The sequence below is a fragment of the Bemisia tabaci genome, chromosome 1, assembly GCF_918797505.1.
Source record: "Bemisia tabaci chromosome 1, PGI_BMITA_v3".
Lineage (NCBI taxonomy): Eukaryota > Metazoa > Arthropoda > Insecta > Hemiptera > Aleyrodidae > Bemisia > Bemisia tabaci.
In genome coordinates this window covers 66,728,447-66,747,164 of record NC_092793.1, presented here as the reverse complement: position 1 = coordinate 66,747,164, position 18,718 = coordinate 66,728,447, and the positions used below count along the sequence as shown (strand labels likewise).

The window sequence follows — 18,718 nt, the reverse complement described above, 5'->3', positions numbered from 1 at the left end:
TTGTTTCTTTTTATCGAGAACAATTTTATTGCAATTTCCAACACATTACATTCACAAGTTGCTTGTCACTAAAATAAATACACTCAGTTTTCATGCATTCCCACATTCATTCATGCCAACAAGTACAATTCTGTTATAGTATTTGAATTTGAATTACATTTAAGCTAACTGCTACTTTAGTATTAAAAAAATAAGTTAAATTTCTTCCTAAATAAATTAAAAAAAATATAATTAATTTACCTACTTAATTATATCCTAATTTTTACCAAAATTTAACATCGTGCGTCTAGTTGACGCTATTTGATTAAAAATGATCAGAACTTTGCTAAGCACAGAGTCTGACCATCAGCCAAGCAAAATTTTCTCACCAATTTCAATCAACAGTAGTTGTTTCAAATTAAGGCAGATGATGATTCTCTCACTGATGGTGATATCATTCAGTTTGTCGTCTCGTCCCATTGAAATCTACTTGGTTCTGTTTCTCACACTGTCATTTTTCAATCATCTTGAAAATGATGAGAAAATAGCTTGGTTAGATTCAAAGTGATCTTTTCCCCAATTTCGGTTCATAAAAGTGCTTTTTAGAGCCCAGTCATCAGCATCACACTCTTTAACTAGGTTGTCCTAATCTGACCGTTACTGCTAAAGCATAGGAACTCTGATTATTGCACTGAATTTTCATGTCGGAGGGCATTTATTATGCAGATCAGTGATAGGTTAGATTTTTAATCAAGAATTAAGAAAAAGACCACTAGGAGACTTTACATCAATGGGGTGAGGACAAGAATCGAAAAAAATTCCTTAAATTTATCCTGTAGGAAGGTAGTTCAAATTTAAACATCCATGTTGATCATCTTCAAACAAGGTTGAGTTGCAAGCAAAAAAAGCAAATTATTTTGTTGCAAAAATACTCTTCTTCTTTTAATCTCTGTAATAAAACAGTCAGCAAGATAATCGGTCCTTGAAGGGCAATAGAAATACCTTCTTCTTGTCTTCTTGCTGGAGAAACGTTCGATTTTGTATATTTTCCAAAATCCCTAACTTACTTGAACTGATTCGATTGTTGTCCTAACCTCAAAAATCATGAAAATGCACAATTACACAACAATTAAAATGCCAAAATAAAAAAAAAAAATTAACCTAATCGTAAAAGGACACCCTAAAGTAAATGGCCTTTTAAAAACTTTACCTATATATAATAAATTACACTATTTAAGTAGGACTTGAGTGTTTCAATATTTTAAAGTTGGCAAGGGTTTCTTACAATTCTCAATTTTCTTCCATTTGATTCACTCTGAGTGTGAACACATAAGTGTGTTTTTAAAACACTCCGAGTCCAAGCCGAGAACAAAAATATTTATTTATTCATATTATTTATTTTTATTAATTCATGAAATCATGAAATGGCTTTACATTCCAGTTTTACAATTCTATCAACAAGGATACAAGTTAGGAGAGTGTAAAAAATTTCAAAATTCCTGTGAAATATTGAGTTTTGAGTCAAGCACTTATATTTTTTACTCATCTTTAATCAGAGGTCTGAACCTTAGTAATTAGGCTTCTTTGATGAGTGTGCTCCTCACTAAAAGCAAATATTGATAGGCAAAAATACTGGTTTCTCAGTTTTTATTTGAAACATGGTTTTTTTCTTTCTTTTTTTCATTTCTTTTTTTCATTTCTTTTTTTCATTTCTTTTTTAATATTTCTTTTTTAAATTTATATTCGTGTCGTCTCAAAGCACTGATATTAACAAAATTTCAGGGAGTTATAATTTTCTCTATTCTTTTTTTTTTCTTTCTCTTTTTTTGGTTGAATTCCTCATTTGGGCTCCAATTTAACCTCTTTAAAATGTTAAATTAGATTAGCTGCTTCCCTTTTCTACCTGGAATTAAGTTCCGATTGTTTTCAATAAATATTCCTAGCACTAATTTTCATAACAAGGGAAGAACGGTTGAAATCTACTTAGAATTCAAAATGGAAGAAAGATGAGCAATAGGCAATGTGATTCCTTCTGCAAACTTTTCATAAGAAGGAAGCAACTCTTTTAATTAAAGCCAAAACAAAGAAGAATTAATTTTTGCTTCTTTTTCACAGTGTTTTTTGACTCTGATAAAGTATTGTAATAGAAAAATTTAAAAATGAGCAAGCACCATCTATTAAAAACTTTCAGTGGCTGAAAACAGAGGCATTTTACTCACATACTCGATGAGAGGAGCGCCTGTAGTAGGAAAAACATTGCCATTATTTGCAAGAAGCATCTCACCAGAAACTGAGCTAACTAATCCAGAATATAAATCTCTTTACATATTTACACAATTTCTAATGAATGAAAGTAGGGAAGCTTGTTTTCAGCTTATCATTGTGGTTGCAGAAGATTTCGTCCAATTCAGACCAGTTACCTTTTTTAGGGAGAAAAATTCATATTATCATTAAAATATATACTTACAAAGAATCATTCATTAAACCTTGTTGTTTTTGACTATTTTTCAGACAATTTCAATGAAATATGAACTGTTCTTAAAGTTTAATACCTGCAAACTTGGCAGCAATTTATATTAAGAAGTTAAAAATCCTCGGGAGAATATTTGGATGGAAAGTTAGTGTATTAATAATAAATTAGGAATCATAAACACGGTGGGAAATTTCCATCCAGCCCGATTTTCACCTCAATTTTTAGTTCATTGACTTGATCAGAACGAAATCTCCATTGCTACCTTGAATCAGTCATGCTGATTTGTACCTAGAGCACCGGTTTTAGGGCAGGGTTCTCCTGTTCACGGGAAAATTTGTCTTCACTCGCATTTTTGTCACTTTGTCCGAAAATATTTTTGAAATTTACATTGAAATGTTTCGTAAACTTAAGATTTTAAGCCATCATTTACCGTCTGTTAAATGCAGCAACGTCGGGTTTTCCTCTTAGGCTTTTTTCACAGGTGGTGAGATGGCGACTACCTAATGTAGTTGCAGATAAATTTTGTAACAGGGCCGTATGTCTGCTCTGTAGCAATACAGAAATCCCCTAAAAATACCCTAGAAATCCTTACCAATGAATTTTTTTGGAATCTTAGCTGCAGCAAATTGAATTACATGAATTTTGGTTTTTTTGGTAATCACATTTTAGGTCCTGGATATTTCTCTGGTTCTCTCAGATAGCATTTCACCGCTTCATTTTAATACCACATCGCATAATAATTGTAAAATTTTTCAAAGGATTAGAAATTTTCCAGTTCAGATATAACCATACTTTATACTGCGAGGCTAAAATTTGAATACGAGTATTTTCCCCAAAACTTAAAATTTTCCAAATTTTCAGGCTCAACGATTGCGGGGGAATTTCCGGAAACATTTCAATGTGAAATCTGAAAATTGTATGACTTGGCCGAAAGTCGGCAAACTTTCTCGGTGACGTGACGAATGGCTCCCAGCCACTCTTCACTCTGCGAGAGAAACGGAGGTTTCCCATAACTATCACAGTCGGCGTGCCCGGCAACCGGCTCGGCGGGAGGGCGCAGGGGGAGGGGGAGGGAGCTAAAATTCACGTGGGAGGGGAGACAAGGGGAGGGGGCAATGGCATTTCTAGTGATGGCAACGCATGGGCTCAGTACCTCCGCCCGTGGCCGTAGCTGACGTCGTAGAGCTTGCAGAGGCTGTCGGTCCGGGCCACGTGGTTGAAGCCGAGGCCGAGGCCCAGGTTGATGGAGGGCCCGGGGTTGGTTTTCCGGCGTTGCCAAACGTAGGACCACGCCAGGAGGACGACGACCTGGACGGCGACGAGGACAGCCCCCGAGACGAGGACGCCGGCCAGGTTGACGCAGAGACCCTCCGGACTGCTCGGGTCTTCGCTGAAGAAGGCCGAGGTGGCGTTGTAGTTGCGCTTCTCCCGGTTGAACCCGAACTTGTCCGTGATCTGGATCGTCTCGACGAGGAGGAGGTCGTCGCGGGAGGTCGTCGTCGTCGTGTCGCGTCTTCGGCGGCGTCGCCGACCGAAGGAGTTGACCGAGCGGAGCTCGCCCGAGGCGTCCTCCTGGTCGCACTGCACCGGCTCGCAGGTCGGCATGCACGGCGTCACCAGCGCCCGGAACTGCACCACTTCCGATGACGGGAACTTGAAGGCGTCAAAGTACGAGAGCAGGATCTGCGGACAAATCGAATATTCACAGTTAGTCGCTCACTTCCAAATAATTCAAGAAAATGCTATCAACTAGGCGGAAATCCAGGAAACTTCTGCGCAGGGGAGAGCACGATCTGAGTTGAAGAGGGAATAGGGGGATGGGGGACCTTGCCAGCGGGATGGAGGCCCTGTCCTACCTATAAGCTTTTCAATAATGGTGTTCAAACTTGCCATCCGATATGTTGAGATCTCATTAGAGCCAGATAGCCAGGTGTCGTTATTCTTTCGACGAAGCTACCCCAGCGCACATCCTTCGGTGCCAGTAGAATACTTTTATTGAGGGAGTCCCATGGAGGTCCCACACTAGGTCCTATGGAGGCCCTTAGCATAAAGGAAAATGGTGGGACGGGGGGGGGGGACTCCCGGTGGGAGGGGGTCGTCTGCAACTTTTGGCGGTTATCACCTCTCGTACCTTTACCGATCTTGCTATAGTAGAGGGCTTGGTTGAACCAGTTGGTCGAGAAGATTTTTCGAATGTAATGCACAACTGACAGAATAAGTTTAACTATGTAATTTGACGCTGCTGATAGTGAACAAAACGTAGTTTTCTGTCATTTTGCATTATCTGCATGCAGCGCCCGCTATTTTTTTATGGCGTACTCAATCAGAAACGGATTTTCTAGTGGCCTTACTCTCTCCAGAAAAGTACTCTAGCTGCAGACAGTTCCTCAGAGTTGGATTTTTTAAACCGTCTGTCCGTGCGACGCGACGGCAGTCAGGCGGTTCCCGATGTTGACTTATCCATAAATGTTTGGTAAGCACATTTTTCGACGGTGTTTGTCCAGCTCATGAGTGTTGTTCCAGCGCAAACATATTATCATTCCTACTATTCATGAATGCGAGCTGTGACTGCGCGCGCATGCGTGAGAAACCCAGGACGGGTGCTGGAAACTGACCCGTAGCCAACATCTCCATCTCGAGTAGCTACTGATCATTCGGCATGCTCCTCCACGACGAGGCTCGAGCGCACATTCTTCACCCTATTAGCTCATGCATTCGAAGCCTCGTATGCAATAACAGCAAATGTGAAATTTATTTCAAAATCGCGTTTCGTGTGAATACACTTTAGCAAGGGCCGCATACCTGTCACTTTAGTCGAAAAATACCTATCTGTATCCTGGCACAGCAAAATTTTTGCCGCAAATTGGTGACTTTTTGGGAAAATTCACTATTATCATTAGGTTACTACTAGGTTTACTACTAGTGTTACTACTAGGTGTTTCGCAACTTTCATTGCATTAACGGTCTTTTTCATTTTATGATGTTTTGTCTCGATTTTCGCGACAATTTCCTAGTAGAGGCCTGATTTTTTCCTCTCTATTCAAAAAATGGAGATCGATTGAAAGCACTGAGGTAGAGTCCACGCCAAATAAATTAATGCTTTTCTGACAGTGACAGATAATCGTCTGAAGTCTTTTTTACATGTAAAGTTAATGCAAGAAGCAATACGGCGGATCTTCTGTCGCAGTCTATGAACGCGTAAATTTATTTGGCATGAATCCTTCCCCGCATGTTTTACCTACTGTATTTAGCTTAATATCATGGTGATCCCCCCCCCTCCAACCTATTTTTGCCTCTATTTTTCCCCCCCCCCCCAATGTTTTTCCATCAGTGCCAATCTGAACATCCAAATAAAACGAAGTCTAAAGATGTACTTTATCTCTCGGTTTTAAAATCTCCATAATGTACAAATTTTCATCATTAGCGCCTAAGATCGTGACAGGCTTTCACACTTTCACTCTGTGTTTGTATTGTGTGACCCAAGTGAGTGACCTGTCGAAGTTTCTAACATCCCCAGACGAGGATCTGGTTTAAAGCCGTCTCCGAAACTCACAATACAAGAATATTTGAGGAAGCAAAACGAGTATCATAAAAGAGGATCTAATGTTTAATTGACGTGCACGTCGCACACAGTGTCGATTCTTGGTATTAGCAACAGTTTTTCCTCCATTTAAATGATTTCAAAACAATCGATTTTCGGTGAATCAACCTAAAATCGATTTTTTTCCTAGGTTTAAATGAAGGACAGTTTTGCCAACTTTCAAGAATCGCCACTAGTGGCACTTTTCGTGACTTAGAAGGACAGATCTTACCTTTCCTGAGTCGGAGGATTTGTAGAGGGGTCCCATGATGAAGTGGTCGGTAGGACAGCCGTCGGCGTCGATGAGAACGATCTCGCTTGAGTCGACTCCGTCCATGGCAACGAGCTCCCTCACGAAGATCTCGTAAGGGCTGTTCCTGTCGAGGATCTCGAACCTGAGCGCCAGTGGGTCGCCCACCTCCGCGGAGGCCTTGATGTCCTCGCCGGCTCGGTCCGTGATCTTCATCGCCACGTTCGGCGAGTCCACGATCACCTGCAAGTGTCAATCCAATAATCATTAGGAGTCGGAATTTTTTCACTTGGAAGCAAGGCCGTCGCCAGGATGAATTGTTAACCACGCAAACAGCAAATTTGGCGCCCGTTCCCTCCCCAGATTATTGAATGGAAGGAAGGAGGAGAAGGAGAAGGTAGAGAGGAGGAGGAAGAAGGAGAAGAAGATAGAGAGAAGGAAGAAGAAGGAGAAGAAGGTAGAGAGAAGGGAGAAGAAGGTAGAGAGAAGGAAGAAGAAGGAGAAGATGGTAGAGAGAAGGAAGAAGAGGGTAGAGAGAAAGAAAAAGGAGAAGGAGAAGAAGGTAGAGAGGAAGAGGAAGAAATAAAATTAAGAAAAAGAGGAAGGAGAAGATGGAAATAAGAAGAAGCGTGAGTAGAACAAGGAGAGAAAAAGAAGATTAAGCAGAATTGGAATCTCCGGGAAACGAAATAAATAAAAGAAATGCAAGAAATTTTGGCGCCTCGCAAGTAGCACCCTGCACAAATGCACACTTTTTGTGCCTTGCGTGACTAGCTGGTTCTAAAGTAACTCTGATTTTCCAAAAATACGCGCGATTTTTTTGATTTCTAACAAGACATAGTCGGTGGATAACTGTGCATTCAGATTGGATTCGTCAACAGAAAGTACCCAAAAAGTACCTGGAAAGTATGTTGTCCCCCCCCCCCACCCCCCCTAGCTTCCTATTTTTGGGATAATTTGATGGAACAGCAACGTTTTTCGACTGCAGAAAAATTAGACACGGAGAGACTAAGGAGATCCACCACATTTGCTGTTTCGCCTTCAACTCTCGAGGTTGACAAGAAAAAGTCCCCAATGCAACAAGAGTTGCCTGTTCGAGATTTTTGTGTACTGAGTTGTACATGAATCTTGCCTCGCAGTAAATTACTTCATCCTGACGACTCTGGTGTTAGCGCTGTTTTGCTATTCAAGCCTCTTCAGTGGATAATAAATAATATTGAGTTAACAATTTACTCCTGCATTTTATTGGGAAGGAGTTCTCCCTCGAGCGTAAATGCAGAAAGCTCTGCAATTGCTCTGAAAAAGGACTGCATATTGCAATCTGGAACTATAAATTCTGGCTCATCCCAAAAAATACTTTTGTGCATAGGGAAACTAATGTCACATACGTTGTTTTTAAACCGGGCCGGAATTTATAGTTCCTAATTGCAAAATGCAGCCCAAATGTGGTAGTGATTGGCGGAAGCGTACCTCCTCGGTCATGGCAGCCTTGACATCGCCCTGGACGCCGAGGTCGACCTCATTGGAGACGGTCTTGTTGGTGAGGTCATACTGGCAGGTAACGGCGAGCCCCAGATCAGAGCTGGTGACGATCGTGTCGTGGTGTTGGATGACGACATCGTTGAGGTACCGCCCGAGCCCTTGGTGTTTCACGTTGCACTCCACGTCGTCGTAGGCCATCTCCAGCTCGAAGTCGAGGCTCTCCCGCACGTCCTTGACGCAGGAGTTGGGGCTTCCCTTGGCGTAGATCTTCCCGTTGAAGAGCTTCGAGGTCTTGATCCGCGCCACCATGTCGCCCGCTCGGCAGTCGATCGTCACGTTGTAGCACGCGCTCAGCTCGTACGTCGAGGCCTCCGCCACGTTCAAATACGGGTCCTGAAACAAACATCACCAGCTCAGTCAGCCAAAGGCACAGCTTGGAGTTTTAAGTGTCGGCGGCGGATCCAGCAATTTGGCAACACAGGATCTCCTCCATTTAAACCTATGTTAAATAATCGATTCTTGTCAGAGCACCTAGCCCCTTCAAGAATCGATACATTTCCGTAGGTTTAAATGGAGAAAAAACAATGTTGCCAATTTGCTGGATCCGCAAATTTTAAGTGTCGGGGAAATTAGGAAAACCGCGGTATAAGTCAGAGTATGGACTACTAGACTCCGTACCGCAAGATATGAATCAGTTATTGGTAAAACCTGAAATTTCCATTAAATCAAATGGGTCATTTGCACACAAAATATGTAGCCCATTGAATACATCTCTGTCGAGTTAAAGCCACCAGGAAACATCGAGCTCGCTGAAATAATGCTTAGATCGTAAAACTTATTGACACTAGTTTAGTAACTTCTTGATTTGTTGTGAGTAAAGTTTGGTTTAAATGGCCAGCGAGAAGTTTCCATTGACCGGTCCATGTAAAATGTGGGTGCCAGTTAAAAAATTGTCATAACCACCTCGTATTTTACGCAAAATTTTGACTAGGAACCAAGAAAGTTACTGTCGCACTCAACCTCACCTTGACCAATAGTCCATCAAAAAAAAATCCGCTTTTCAACATTCTTGTATAATGCCGGGATTTTCAGGGAATTGCCATGATGTTTGGAAATATTAAGCTAGGGACCAATACCGTTGTTAGGTTTTTTGTTTTTTTTTCTTTTTTGAAGGAGAAGAAATTCAGGTCAAAGAAGCTTTGAAAAGCTCAAGCTTCTCAAAGAGACTGATCTGATGAAACAACGACACCAAAGCTGAGTCCCGTATGACCTTTTTTTTTGTAAAAAGCCAAGAGATACACCGATCGCAATCTCACCACGTCCCTGTTACTTTGTCTGTAACTGTTCGACGAGAGGCGAGAAGGATGCGGCGGCTCGAGTAAAGGGGAAAAATCCCCAAAAATTTGCATATTTTAACACTTGGCGTTTACACCGTTCGCAAGTACCGAGTAACGGTCTTAATAAAGACAGCGTCGTCGCGGAATTGTCACTCGTACATTTTACGAGGCAGTTTCCCATTGTGCGGAAATGGTGTTTATACACGCGTTAAAGGTGGAGATGCTCGGACGAGGAAATCACGGCTTTAATCCCAAAAAACGGGCTGGTCAACGTCATTAGGTGCATCGGCTCTTTTCGAAATGGGTCACGGGGGTTCCGAGCTGGAGCGGAGTGCTTTCTGGTTTATCGCTTTTTCCCTCGTCGAGCGGGGCACGCGGGGCCGTGAATGTGGGGCGTAGTGCATTACGTTCGGACGTATTTATGCTAAAAGAAACTATGTGCATAGGGATTGCGTGTGACTTAGTTCCTTTTGGTATAAATACGTCCGTTTAATCCCTTGAAGAATGTGGATAATGCATCCAGTCGGCCACCAATGCGAGGCGCATTCAAAGGAGCAAATAAAAATGTAGAGCCAGGCCTCGTTCCACGTTCCTCTTTCCGCATAAAATCGTCGTCCGCCTCACCAAAGGGCGTAAGCACACTTTGAGATGAGCCCGGGAACGCATTCGCTTTTACGGAGGACAGGTTCATCGCGAAATGTAGTTACGATCTAATGTCGCGAGGGCGAGGAAATGTGACCGTTGCTTTTTCCGTTTCCGCGGCCTGTGAATCTCCTGCACATTCTTAGGCAATACGCGCTTTTACGCACCGGTTTTTTAGGTGTAAACTTTTTAGGATCCGCTATTCTTCCGACGCTGCCGCAATAGGTATAGGCCTCTTAAAAATCAGTTGTCGTCCGAGGACGAAAATTGAATGGACGCTTTTTTCCTTGGAGGAGGTTTTATTTTTACTTGAGCCATGATTGCTCCCGCCGGCTGATTATTCAAATTGATTGACAAATTGATAGACAAAGAAGACAAATGAAACAATAAAGCGAGCTTATTGATTGAAGCGGGTGGATGGTGTAGACTATGGGGGAAAATGATGGACTGAAAGGGTCCATCGTGGGTTGCCGTCAGTCAGTCTATTACTTGCCTTCATTGTCCCTTGCAACCACTCGCTTCCACCAATAGGATCGGGCCATTTTCCCTTTGACTTCTTTGTCCATCGCTTTGTCTATCAATTTCAATAATCAGCCAGCTGTATTGTAGAAATGGCCATGATCGGTAACTAACATTGACCACAGAGAGGGATTCGTCCCTCAAGGTATTTTGATAACGGTTTAACAATCGACCCGCAGGTTACTGGGGCTGAGTGCAACAGAAAGCCTTATTTTGGAAAGAAATGAGAATTGAAGTAGTTTTTAATTGAATCTTCTGAAAAAAATGGAAATCTAATCATGTAGCACTATCATACAGCGTAGTCGGGGTAGTTTTAGCAGAAATATTTCCGTGGTCAAGGTAATTTTGACTAAAACTTAGCCCGGTGGAAGTAACTTAAGCAATAAAAAATTTCGATACAAAAATTAGGTACGCGCGAGCAGTCTACTTATACATTTTAATCAAAATCAAAGTCTTGTCAGGTTTTCAGCAAAAAAGATGCGTCCTATAATTTTTCGCTGACGCCGCAAATTCGACCTATCGCGGTTAACAAGAGGCGAAAGACGCGCCCGCCTGCACCACATATAGCGCCTTCAACATCGCAGAAATACTTCAAACGCTACACCAATTGACATTCTGATGCGCAAATTGCCTACACTGCGCCTGCCGGAGTGTATACCGTCCACGTGCGACCCGCGGATCGCGCAATGCATGCCTGACGTTTACGGTTTGGTAAACCTCAAAGATGCTTAATCGGGCTAAGGAAAGGGAGGGAACCAAACTATTGGCTCGGACTCAGACGATTTGATCTAATTTGTATGAGACTTTAATATCGCTTTAAATACTGAGAAAGAGAAATCACGTTATTCAATAGTCTAATTTTAAATTGATTAATATTAATTACAAATATGACACTATGCTCTTCATTTAATCCAAATGAAACTGGTATTTTGTTCACCTAATAAAACTCGTACGTAATCCTAATGAATTTATTTTTAGTTCGAACCAGTCCTCATATTGCTCGAGAAGATTGTATAATGCGATACTTCTCAAACTGGTTCTTCCGACAGACCACAAAGCTTTTATGTTTTAAGCCCAAACGTAAGAGAGCGGTATAGTAAGTCCTGCGCTAAATCAATTCTGTTGAGCCTGAGCCGCTCAGCCCACTCCGCGGGTTATATTTAGTCCGGCCGGCCGGCCAATCCTGAATGAGCTTCTCAAGAGGTCGAAAGTTTTAGCCGTCAAAACTGAATCGCTACAGCTCAATATTTTATGACGTTGTGCACATGTATACTAACTTCTCAACGTTCCCCTTTATCCCTCCTCCTGTCGTTTATTATAAGGTTTTAATGCGCTAACGATGGCACCCTGTCCGCGGACGTCGTAATCTGTGAGATACTTTTTATCTTCCCTTTATTATCTCGAGCTTTGGAAGTAATATCTCAAGCCGTCCGGAAAATATTCACCGCGTTTCGTGGACTGTCCGCTTATTGTTTTTACGACCGGCTAGTCCTCCTAAACCTGTTGTCTTCTGAGCTTTTGCAGGCGATGAGCTGACCTCTTGCCGAAGCATGTAGGAAACTTACTCATCTAGTAATTCTCGTAAACTGGGGGCTCAGCCGCCGCAACTGACAATCGTGGAACTGGTTTTATGACCTCTTGAGTACATTTTTGGAACAACAGGTTGAACGGATGAAGTGAAATATTTTAAAGGCATGGAAAAAGTCACCTGAGGTTGAAAAATGCAGGCCATGAAAAATTGTGTTGAAAAATTATTGTTGAGAAGAATTATGACACTGGCCTCCTCCTGAGTTGAGTGGCAGTATTTAAAAAAAAAGCAGTTATTGTAGCACTCAACATCGAAAACGATCCTAAAAGAAGGCTTATGTCAGCCCTAAACTGTGATGCTTTTGTGGGTGCACTATCTGCTAAACGATCATTAATATATTGTCTACTAAACTGTTGGGGTTTTTTTTTACATCAGAGTCATAAACCGCCTTACATTTCTACGACTATTTACGCGGTTGGAGTCATCGTGATAAGTCACCAACAAGAGAGAATGATTCTTTGGACTACTTCTTTTCAAAAATTATAGCCTGTTGGCTCTATAAATAGGTCCCAAACTGGATGCCTGTATTTTATGAATCCAATATTTTTTCCTAGTTAGTGCAATACAGTTTTTCATCTTTCACCTGGCTATGCTGAGGCACGTGATCCGCTTACAGGAGATTAATGTGAACATTTGTATTTGTTGAATAGCGTTCAACGGTGAAAGTTTAAAATTGTACATTATTCAAGATACATTTGTTGAAATGGGGTTAAAAAAAAAATTGCCCACAGCTTGAAAAAAAATAAAAAAAGTTATTTTCCTTCCAGTGTCCATAAACTTTTTTTTGCCCCAAAATTCAGAGGCATTCATTACTTGCATAAGAAAGTTACAGTGAGTCCCAAATTTTTTGGAAATATTATTCGTCTTAGGTGTTGTTAGTGTAAAAGTAGTCCTAAAATGCCTTATTTTTTAAAACATTTTCTTTTGCACGTGTATAAACGAGACAAATGTATCATTAAAGCTTGTTTGCGGGTTTAAAGGATGAGCCTCTCTCTGTATATCACTTGCATCACAGCCAATATGTAGTTATACACAAGGCCCTCTGTCTACGCAATTTTTAGAAGTCTCCTTTAAAGTACTTGGAGTCGTCAACTCGCACTGACTTAAAAATTGCACTTGTCTCACTGGTGCCAAATTTAATTTATCTGCGTTATTTTTTACGACTTTTAGTACGCTGAACGAACCACGAAAGTGGCTTAATATTTGTGTATGCCATAAGTTAACTTCTTTACCTGCTCTACTTTATGAGTCGTTTTATTGAAGTACTATAGACGATGATGAAGAGGACTCTGAATTTGTCTTTTGCACGGTGTCGTGTCAGAAAACGTCCATCCGAAGGTTTTACTCTCAGAAACGAGCATATGACTCTCAGATCCAACACGGAGCTGAGTATTTAACTCATGCGGGCTCCATTACGTTAAATTTTTACGACCACTATCGGGCTCACAATAAGTCGTAAAAAAATTGCCCCACTTTGTAGAAAACAGTGTTTCAAAGCCATGGTACATACTATCGAGTATTATCACCGGAGTGCCGTGGCGCGCGCTGTGCGCCGGGCATCACGACCTCATAATTGACGACTTGACGGAACCCATTATTCCGTCTTCTTATTGCAGATGCTGATATTTGCAGGCGTTTTATTCACTCTATCTTTTCCGATCGAATGTTGGACTCGAATTAAGATGAATTCTCTTCATGAAATAGTAGATTATCCCAGCATTGAATACGTTCTGAAATGACGCCTTAGTTTTTTCTTGTTTTGATATTTGACGAGCTAACTTTGACTAATATTTTGCCGCTATCAGTCGGTAAAACGATAAATCCATGACTTTCTTTAAAATTTTATCCACTTGTTTTGCACCTGAACGAGAAAATCTGCCTTACCTACTTTTTACGGCTAAATCCGAAAACCACCTTGATTTTTTCCATTATCAACCAATTTTTCGTATAATTGAATTTTAACTCAAGGGGTAAAAGACAGAGCGAATTTGTATTATTTTAGCAATGGAAAATGAATGGTTCGGCACATAACATGTATGTCTAAGACTTATGTCTCGCTCAATTTTCATATTTTGTCGTAGTTCGATTTAAGGATCAACTGATCCGATTTCCATGATTTTCAGCCGCTTTTGGCATATTGGCAGGTTTACGAAATCGGCATACTTCATTAATTCATCTTTCTTGAAATTGTTGAAATGTGAGCCAATATCCAGGAAGCTCTTAGAGTAGGAGGAGATACACCCCAATTTTTGAATTAGCTTTAATGATGTGACAGATGGCGACAATGCATGTGCATAAATAAGCGTACATGCATACATGTGCATCACAGCGCTCTGCGACGCGTAACCGCCACAGTACCCTGTCCCCCCGCAATCTTTGAGGGAGTTGGCACGTGCTCATTACATGTAAGATCCCCTGTCTTACTCCCCCTTCACACCCCGCCCCATTTCATTGGGTTCCTCCTCCCAGGAGGAACTCAATCAAACATCTTCTTCGGCAGCCCCTTTCCCGGTTACATGAGCGTACAAGCTAAACTGTTGGGTCATGCTGATGCATGTACTGACCTGGATGTCAGATAGGGTGGCTCTGGAGTGGTGGCTGAGCCTGCAGACGAGGTCGCCGGTGTCGCCGTAGTCGTAGGAGTGGCACCTGTACGGGGAGTTGAGACAGAGTTCGCGGCACTCGTCGACGGAGCCGACCTCCTGGTAGACCGAGTCCACCGTCTTGAGGATCCGTCCGGTGAGCTTCTTGAACTCGCAGAGCTTCACTGGGACCTCGACGCAGTTGTTCTCCAGGTACTCGCTGTCCGTCGCCGCCTCGAAGGCGCTGTGCCCGGCCACCGTCAGCCGGTCCATGTCCGACAGCTCGCACACTCCCGTCACGTTGTTGAAATTCGCCGACCTGAAACAATCACACGTCACGTCAAATCACACACTAGTCAAATCACACACTAGTCAATTCACACCCGGAGACGATATATCTTTCAATTAGGGATGGATTCCCCGAAAAAAAATAGATGAGCCCAAGTGTATACTCTGTTCATCTTGAGCACAAATTCCACCAGTGAGGCCTTGTCTCCACGAGCCGTTTCGCGAGATTTGTCCCAGGGAAAAATCCCACTTACGAAGTTGGGAAAAATATTGAGTTAATCAATATTTTTCCCAGTACCAAGTATGGTACTTGTAACCCCAGGACCCACTGAGAGAAGAAGAAGTGAAAACGAATTGTGCGATATTTTATTCATTACTACATTGTTCATGTTTGTTTAGTTAAAATAATGTGTCTAATTGTCAATTGAGTGCAATTATTATTTTAATCCCGGTTAAATACTCGACTTTAACTAATTTATCTTCCCGCGCAAACTAGTCGCAGGACTGCAAAGAGCCCCGTCCCGTGGAGACGGTAACTGGGAAAAATCGCAGAAGTTTCATTCCTGCGATTCGAACTTGGGAAAAATCCCATGAAAACGTCCCGTGGAGACAAGGCCTGATGCAGTACTCCTTTTGAGCACAACTACGCAATCTTGCCAAATCGTCCAAAAAAACAGTATTTCTCATTTGGAGCGCAAAATCCACACTATGGACACTGGATGCGAAAAGGGCACTTCTTGGTTGCAGTGTTTCAGAGTCTCCTCTAATATTTCATTCGTTGTAAGGAGAGTAAATGCATCCATTTCACTAAAAATTCTACTGAATATTCCGTATGATTCTACAATTTCCTATGGAAAGAATTCTGGCAAAATCACCCATTAAATTCTCCTCCAAGGGATTAATTAGCAACAGAGATTCTGAAACACTGCAACCGAGAAGTGCCCTTTTCGCATCCAGTGTCGCTCCACAAGCCTCCTTATACGAAGCACGGAGACAAATTTTCTGTTGGATCAGTGAGATTTCCAATTAATAATGCCCGGATGAGAATTCTCATCGAGTCAACAGGAAATCTGCTTGTTTCAAACGGTATCTCTGTTGTTTTAAAGAGACGCCCTGTCACTTTAAAGATCTTTCCGGTTGGTACAAGGGGATTCTCGTATAGGAGTCATCAGTGAAAAAAATTTTCTCCATCTCTCCTCTTTCTTCATCTGTTTTTACTGCATCAACAGGGTAAAAGATCTTCGTTCAAAACGCAACATTTACTGCCTGATATCAGATCATAGATTTGTGTTTCCGGTCGAAAAAGCTCAATAATGTCAAGGTTATCTAGAGTTACAGTCGTTTGAAATCGGCATTTCAAAATACTTTGGCTCGAAAAAAAGCTATGTATAGTCCCATTCTGTCATACTTAGTAGACTTAAGTTATTGTTTGAATACCAATTCCTAAGCAGATGGTCACTAACTGTTTCATATGCGCCCTCCGTCTTGCCTACTTCTCCTGCACGTGCCGTTTTCTGAAATGCATTTTAAACTGATGGCTTTGTTTTCTGTTCCCAGGTGAGTCAACTATCATTAGCGTAATGTCGTAAGCCTCGCTCAAGTCTCGTAAGTAATTTTTCTACCCACTATCAGCACTCGCACAAGTTTTTCTCATGGAGCCTTGAAATTTCTCAGTGTCACCGGAACACACCGGGATCCGAACCGCTTTCCTAGTGGAAACAAGATCACGCAGATAGAGCCGGTGCTCACAGACCGAGCGCTGCGCGCGACTCGGAAGTATTTTATTTGCGGTGCGTAGTTTGCGTAAATGTAGCGCAGTGTGTTACGACCTAATCGGGGGCTCTCATCTCCTAATTCCTGTTTCGCCGGCAAAAATTCCCGGACGGCGAGAATTAAAACCTCGTCTCCGTAACTGGACTGCCTCGACGCCAAATTTCATAGAAGGTGAATTATTGCCATCTAATGAAAGGTCTGCACAGAGTTTGTAAGGTTCTAAATTCTAATCCGTAGTATCAATGAAAGAGCGCCAAGAAATCCGAAAAAATCACGCATGTTTTATGTCTGGTTCATAATATTCCGTTTTCGATATTCCGGTAAATTCTAAGATTGTTGTTTTTCGCCCAAAAAAAAGAAGTTTTATTTGAGTTCAAGATTATCCACGTGGATAAAAAAGTCAGCACAGAGTTTCTAGTAATCAGTTGTTCGCAAAATTCAAATTTTCAATTGGCTCTTGTCGTTTTGAATGAATGCCGTTAATGTGCGACATTTTATTGTGTGAATCTGGCAGCATGGTTGGCACAAGGGTTTGAAACCTCAAACGACGCTCAACGCGACTCCAACAGTATTTCCGCGGTTAATTACTTGAATGAAAAGCAACCCTAGTGTTGCCATGTGGAACTGAAATCCGTACAATTTAGTCTCCACGTGAAGGACGCATACTTGTCAATAGGTCCCGGGTTCGAATCCCGGTGGTGGCGACAAATTTTCATGGAACTGACGAGTGGATCTGTAAGCAGAATTCGCTCGGCCTTAATCCGTGAAAATTTGTAAGCCCGAGCATGGATGTCTACCAAACTCCCTGATGTCTTCGGACAATAAATAGTGCCTATAGATGGCTGTAGATTCCTAAAGGAATAGAAGCCACTAAACTCTCAATAAAAAAAAAAAAAAAAAAAAAAAAAAAAGGACGCATACTTTGCATAAAGTTGACGGCGTTTTTTAGTAAGGAACTGCTACTTCTGACACCCAAAATGCCAATCTGCATAGGAAAACCAAAATTGCACTTAAGTTGTTTCTGAAATGAGCCAGAAATAGTACTGCCCTATCGTAAAATAAAGTCCAATTACATCATGATGTTCTCTAACATTATGTAAATTCAATTGAATGATTCCTTTTCCTTTTTTTCTTTCTCTAAACACAACTTCAGTTAAAATTCGTTTTGGAACAAAGAACCGCTATTTTTGACTCGTCCATAAAAGCACATATTTGCATTGAAAAAACAATGGCTCAAACGTTGCTTTAACTGTAGCCGAAAATAGTGTCAACTTATTGCAAGATGCAGTCTAATCGGGACGTGAGCATTAAACCTGTTCGAATTGCCCTTTTTGGAAGGGAAGAGGATGTCTCAAAAATTATCCATTTTCCTGCAGAACGTTGGGGAAATCATGGAATCTTCCTTTGAAATTCTCAAAAAGAAGTCAAAAACCCTTTCAAAGAAAGAGTAAAACGAAACCGAGTAAGATACCTCACGGAAATTTCAAGATGGACCTCGAAAAATAATTTTTCCACGTGATGTAATATCATTTTCCTACATGTACACTGGGGGGAAAAAACACATTGGATCTAGAGTCCAGACTCTTAAAAACATCGACAAGAAAAAGTACTCTTGATTCAATCAGAATCTAGATTAAATCAAGAACCAAGTCTCTTAATTTAAGCGGATTTCGTTTTGATTCAAGCAAAAATCCGATTGAATCAAGAGTATTTTTTCTTTTCAATGTTTTCAAGAGTCTGGACTCTAGATACAATGTGTTTTTTTTCAGTGTAGCAGCCACATTATTACTCAGTTATCCATTTCCAACTTCTCCTACTGCTGAAATACTTTTAGAGGTAAAAAGTTACCTTTCAAAAAAAAGTCAAAATGAAGTGAATTGGTGCGTAGGAAAAGACACGGCGCACTCACGCCGAAGACTGAGATCTGGCAGACGGGGGCGATCCTGTAATGTTACCTCCAGTTTGTTATAATCCAATTCTATTGTTTTCAGTCTATTACCTACTACTCGCCACTAATGTCCCGCGATGGATCAGTTCTCCCTCGAATCTCGTGAGATCTTTTCCCACAATTATCGCTAACCTGCCATTGTTTCGCGGCGCTGTACTATATTGAGTTATTCATTTTGTTTCCCCGTAGTTTTTTCGTAACCCAATTCCTGTCATAAACCACGGGTTCCGCCTGGCGCCTCCTCAGACTTCCGAATCTCGTTTCCACGAGTCCCGCA

The 18,718-nt window shown here is 41.6% G+C and overlaps 2 protein-coding genes across 2 annotated transcripts in view; one reads left to right on the top strand and one right to left on the bottom strand.

Moving 5' to 3' along the window:
* Atg16 (Autophagy-related 16) overlaps nt 1-18,718 on the top strand; it is a 359,788-nt gene that overhangs the window by 7,528 nt on the left and 333,542 nt on the right. The gene's annotated exons all lie outside the window — the stretch shown is intronic.
* Nucleotides 1-18,718, bottom strand: part of neo (ZP and PAN domain-containing protein neyo) — a 230,852-nt gene continuing 212,134 nt past the window's right edge. The window contains exons 7-10 of the mRNA XM_019047803.2: nt 14,415-14,751; nt 7,753-8,157; nt 6,265-6,525; nt 1-4,135 (exon numbers count right to left, since the gene is read on the bottom strand). Coding sequence (XP_018903348.1) covers nt 3,599-4,135; nt 6,265-6,525; nt 7,753-8,157; nt 14,415-14,751 — 1,540 coding nt within the window. The 3' untranslated portion in view covers nt 1-3,598. The remainder of the gene's footprint in view (nt 4,136-6,264; nt 6,526-7,752; nt 8,158-14,414; nt 14,752-18,718) is intronic.